General features: G+C 36.4%; 3 protein-coding genes across 3 annotated transcripts in view; all 3 read right to left on the minus strand.

The window, feature by feature from the left end:
- Positions 1–1,213, minus strand: part of LOC109126000 (pentatricopeptide repeat-containing protein At5g08510-like) — a 3,074-nt gene extending 1,861 nt beyond the window's left edge. The window contains exons 1-2 of the mRNA XM_019228903.1: positions 563–1,213; positions 15–461 (exon numbers count right to left, since the gene is read on the minus strand). Of these exons, the coding sequence (XP_019084448.1) occupies positions 15–461; positions 563–1,063 (948 nt within the window). The 5' untranslated portion in view covers positions 1,064–1,213. The remainder of the gene's footprint in view (positions 1–14; positions 462–562) is intronic.
- On the minus strand, positions 1,228–2,750 carry LOC104709871 (pentatricopeptide repeat-containing protein At5g08510; the record flags this gene model as incomplete). Its single annotated transcript, XM_019228902.1, has 2 exons — positions 1,824–2,750; positions 1,228–1,722 (listed from the first exon to the last, which is right to left on the minus strand). Coding segments are annotated over exons 1-2 (1,422 nt in total), but the record flags the coding sequence as incomplete, so codon positions are not given.
- Positions 5,015–5,416, minus strand: part of LOC104708234 (cleft lip and palate transmembrane protein 1 homolog) — a 4,077-nt gene continuing 3,675 nt past the window's right edge. Inside the window, exon 12 of the mRNA XM_010424771.2 lies at positions 5,015–5,380. Within this exon, the coding sequence (XP_010423073.1) occupies positions 5,211–5,380 (170 nt within the window). The 3' untranslated portion in view covers positions 5,015–5,210. The remainder of the gene's footprint in view (positions 5,381–5,416) is intronic.

The raw sequence follows: 5,416 nt of genomic DNA on the forward strand, positions 1-5,416 counted from the left end.
CCTACTTCCACAAAATAGCTATAACCAGCAGCCTTTGTCATCGTTTCCTTCTTCATCAACTTCCGCATCCTCAAAACTCCATCCCACTTCTCATTGGCGGCGTATATATTCGACATGATCACACAGTTACCTGGATTTGTTGGTTCAAGCTTGAACAGTGCCTCGCTTGCTATCTCTGCTATCTCAACATTTCCATGGAAACTACAAGCACCCAAAAGGGTTCCCCATACCACAGCATCTGGTTTCATTGGCATTGTTTTGATGAGATCACAGGCTTCTTCCAGCTTCCCAACACGCCCCAAGAGATCGATCATGCATCCGTAGTGCTCTAGCTTTGGCGAAATCTTGTGAACTTCCTCCATGGACTTGAACAATTCTTGCCCCTTCACCACCATCCCACCATGAACACAAGCTAGCAACAACCCAACAAATGTCACTGCGTCTGGTTTTTCTCCTTCTCGCTAAAGTACCAATAGAAAATCATAAGTGTTAGAACTTTAAAGAACAGAGGAATCAATATGCTTTTTTTGAACTGAAGAAGAAACAAAACAGAAATGCTCACCAACATGTGGGCATAAAGTTCAAGAGCTTCGTCGTGTTTCCCGTGAGTAGCTAGACTACCGATCATGGAGTTCCAGGAGCACAAATTTCTCTGGTTCCCAATTTCATCTAATAAACGTTTGGCTACATCAATCATTCCACATTTTGAGTACATATCTAGAAGAGCATTACACACGTAAATGTTATCAAAGAACCCGTTCTCTCTAGCATAGCCTTCTAACCTTCTGCCAATCTCCAATTCCCCTAGGTTGGAACAAGCAGGGAGAACACTAGCTACAGTAAAATGGTTTGGTTTCACGGATTTGTCTTTCTCCATACACAAAAACATCGACAAAGCTTCAGAGTAATCCCCGTTCTGAGAAAACCCAGAAATTACGGTGGTCCACGAGGTAACGTTCTTACTAGGCATGGAATCAAACAACTCCATCGCCGCCTTCGTATCACCATGTCTTTGGTAACCCGTGATCATTGCATTCCAGACCGGTACATCTCGGCTAGACATTTCGTCGAACACTCTGCGTGCACAACACAATGCTCCTAGCTTCGAATAGGAAGTGATTAGAGCAGTGCAGCAGAACGAATCAGATTCAAACCCGGATTTGAAAAACTGCGAATGAAGCAACCGTAAAGGTCGAGCAGACGAAAACGAAGCAGAAGCNTGTGTGATTTATCTTCCACAGTAAATCTATGAACTTCAACTCCTACTTCCACAAAATAGCTATAACCAGCAGCCTTTGTCATCGTTTCCTTCTTCATCAACTTCCGCATCCTCAAAACTCCATCCCACTTCTCATTGGCGGCGTATATATTCGACATGATCACACAGTTACCTGGATTTGTTGGTTCAAGCTTGAACAGTGCCTCGCTTGCTATCTCTGCTATCTCAACATTTCCATGGAAACTACAAGCACCCAAAAGGGTTCCCCATACCACAGCATCTGGTTTCATTGGCATTGTTTTGATGAGATCACAGGCTTCTTCCAGCTTCCCAACACGCCCCAAGAGATCGATCATGCATCCGTAGTGCTCTAGCTTTGGCGAAATCTTGTGAACTTCCTCCATGGACTTGAACAATTCTTGCCCCTTCACCACCATCCCACCATGAACACAAGCTAGCAACAACCCAACAAATGTCACTGCGTCTGGTTTTTCTCCTTCTCGCTAAAGTACCAATAGAAAATCATAAGTGTTAGAACTTTAAAGAACAGAGGAATCAATATGCTTTTTTTGAACTGAAGAAGAAACAAAACAGAAATGCTCACCAACATGTGGGCATAAAGTTCAAGAGCTTCGTCGTGTTTCCCGTGAGTAGCTAGACTACCGATCATGGAGTTCCAGGAGCACAAATTTCTCTGGTTCCCAATTTCATCTAATAAACGTTTGGCTACATCAATCATTCCACATTTTGAGTACATATCTAGAAGAGCATTACACACGTAAATGTTATCAAAGAACCCGTTCTCTCTAGCATAGCCTTCTAACCTTCTGCCAATCTCCAATTCCCCTAGGTTGGAACAAGCAGGGAGAACACTAGCTACAGTAAAATGGTTTGGTTTCACGGATTTGTCTTTCTCCATACACAAAAACATCGACAAAGCTTCAGAGTAATCCCCGTTCTGAGAAAACCCAGAAATTACGGTGGTCCACGAGGTAACGTTCTTACTAGGCATGGAATCAAACAACTCCATCGCCGCCTTCGTATCACCATGTCTTTGGTAACCCGTGATCATTGCATTCCAGACCGGTACATCTCGGCTAGACATTTCGTCGAACACTCTGCGTGCACAACACAATGCTCCTAGCTTCGAATAGGAAGTGATTAGAGCAGTGCAGCAGAACGAATCAGATTCAAACCCGGATTTGAAAAACTGCGAATGAAGCAACCGTAAAGGTCGAGCAGACGAAAACGAAGCAGAAGCTGCGAAGATGAAATTGAAAGAGTGGTGATTTGGTCGGAGACCATTGTGGGAGAGGAGATTATAGAGGACGATAGATTTGTGGGGATGGCCATGAACAGAGTAAGCTTGAATTAGCTTGTTGTAGAGGAAGAGACAAGGGTTTCGATGAAGATCAAAGAGCTTTCGGGCATAAACAAGGTTTGGAATCAGAAGCAGTCGTTGTAAGAGATCTCTGGTTTCGTCTACTCCTGTTCTGATGCACTGCGCGTGGAGCTGCTTGATCTGATTCATTCCCCCACTCGTCCACTTTTCTCAAGCGCTACTAATGCGTTATATAAGAAACGGTGACGTTTGTTAGCAATTTAATTATGTATATGGGCTCAATCGTCGTTAGTTGCATTGAAGAAAGGTTGAAGATTACGGCCCATATAAGTCACCGACCCACTAACGGCGTCGTATTGAATGATCTTGCAAAAACAGAAAATGCAAATATCTGCCAACAAGTTTATAAATTTTACATAAAATTTTGTTTTTATATATATAAGAAAATATTTATGATATATTGTAAAATGAATACTATATAATATATCCTCATTAATTTAGAATTTCTAAAACTCTGTGGAATACATTTATGGAATGTTATTTAGTCGTAGATTTTTAATAGTGGATACTAAGAGTCTAAGAGATATCCCATGCAATATAGCAAAAGAGGGCAGAGTCAACATTTTTTCCTATAGCTATAATATAATAATAATAATTATTGTTATATTTTTTTGAAAAGTTATTTGGTTTGAGAGAGTATCTATTTTTAATATTGCAATTGTAGAGGACGATTGATTCGTGGGGATGGCCATGAACAGAGTAAGCTTGAATTAGCTTGTTGTAGAGGAAGAGACAAGGGTTTCGATGAAGATCAAAGAGCCTTCGGGCATAAATAAGGTTTGGAATCAGAAGCAATCGTTGTAAGAGATCTCTGGTTTCGTCTACTCCTGTTCTGATGCACTGCGCGTGGAGCTGCTTGATCTGATTCATTCCCACGCGTCCATTTTTTCCACGCGCTACTACTGCGTTATATAGAAACGGTGACGTTTGTTAGTATTTAATTATGTATATGGGCTCAATCGTCGTCTAGTTGCATTGCAGAAAGATTGAAGACTACGGCCCATATAAGTTACCAACCAACTAACGACGTCGTATTGAATGACCTTGGAAAAAACAGAAAATGCAAATATCTGTCAAAAAGTTTATAAATTTTACATAAAAATTTGTTTTTTTATATATAAGAAAATATTTATGATATATTGTAAAATGAATACTATATAATATATCCCCATTAATTTAGAATTTATAAAACTCGGTTGAATACATTTATGGAATGTTATTTAGTCATAAATTATTAATAATAGATATTAGAAGATATCCTGTGTCCGTGCAATATAGCAAATGAGCACAGAGTCGACATTTTTTCCTATAGCTATAATATAATAATAATAATTATTGTTATATTTTTTTGAAAAGTTATTTTGTTTGAAAGAGTATCTATTTTTAATATTGCAATTGTGTGGTAAATATATATATATATATATATATATATATATATATTTTTACATAGTAATTATATATTTTAGAATATTATAGTATTTTAATTTGATTCAAAATAATTTGTAAATAAAATAAAAGGAAGATAATATTATAAACATAATTTAAAATCTTAACAAAATCTTCCAAATATAGTTATGAAAAATAATTATGTTGTATATATAGATATAAAATCTTAGTTTTTAAATCCTGATTGGTTTACAATTTTTTAAAATTAGTTAGTAATTTTCTTCCATAACTAATTAGTGAGAGAAAGTAATTTAAAAAAAACAAATAATTATTTCAAAGATTTTATTAGTCTTATATTTAAATTACATATTTACCCTTACTGAAAAATTAAACATTTGCCTTAAAACCAATGGCATGACAATGTAATTTTTTTACACTTGATTTGTTTTATATTTGTACTTATGAATTAATATAGTAGGGGATATCTGGCAATTTAGGGATATGATTTGACTATAATCTATTGTTATGCAAAGTTTATATTCTCAATAAATTCTCTAGAAAACATATGTGTATATATATATACTTGTCTACTGCGAATGAATAATATCATCGATCTACGTTACATTTACGTAGAGTATCAGAGCAGGTTTAAAAAAACAATGGACTTCATTAAGAAAATAGTGGTAGTATTTGCTTTCACCATTATGTTGGGCATCTGTACTGTTCATTGCCGTCCAAGTTTCAAAACCATTCCTTGTAAGATTCTGTTTTTTTTTTTTTTTTTTTNATTGCTTACATGTTTCTTTTAGTGCTTCGCTATCGACGTTTGATATACTATACCTTTTTGATTTAGTGTTTGAAGAAAAATATAGATTTTCTCAGTGTTTCGACACAGCACCATGTATGGAAGGGATGATGAAATGCATTGAGTTCTGTAGCTCAATGGGGACTGCGGATGGACAATGTAATAATGAAAACCTCTGTTGCTGCACATATGAATAAGAATAAGTATGTAAGGTAGTCTCGGACTGCAGATGCGTCTTGTATTGCGAGAATGATCTTTTCCATGATACATTTTTCTTTTCTTTTAATCCTAAATAAAATTCCTTTTCGGTATAAATAGCATTTAACAAAACTTTCTAGAACAGAAAAAAACAAAAAAAAGCTCAAAATTGTTTAGAAAGAACAAAAGCACAAAGCTGATTAGTTTGTTTTCTTGTCATCTTCTTGGTCAGTGATAGTCTTTGTATCCACAGACTCTTCTTCACCTCCAAAACCAAACTCGTTGACACGAGTTTTGTCCACAGGATAAACCCATCTCTGGTACAAGTATATCAAGAATATCACATCTGCAACAACAACAACACCAAAATTACATCATCATCATTCTTTTTTTTTTTTTTTTTTTT

This window comes from Camelina sativa, chromosome 8 (assembly GCF_000633955.1).
Source record: "Camelina sativa cultivar DH55 chromosome 8, Cs, whole genome shotgun sequence".
Lineage (NCBI taxonomy): Eukaryota > Viridiplantae > Streptophyta > Magnoliopsida > Brassicales > Brassicaceae > Camelina > Camelina sativa.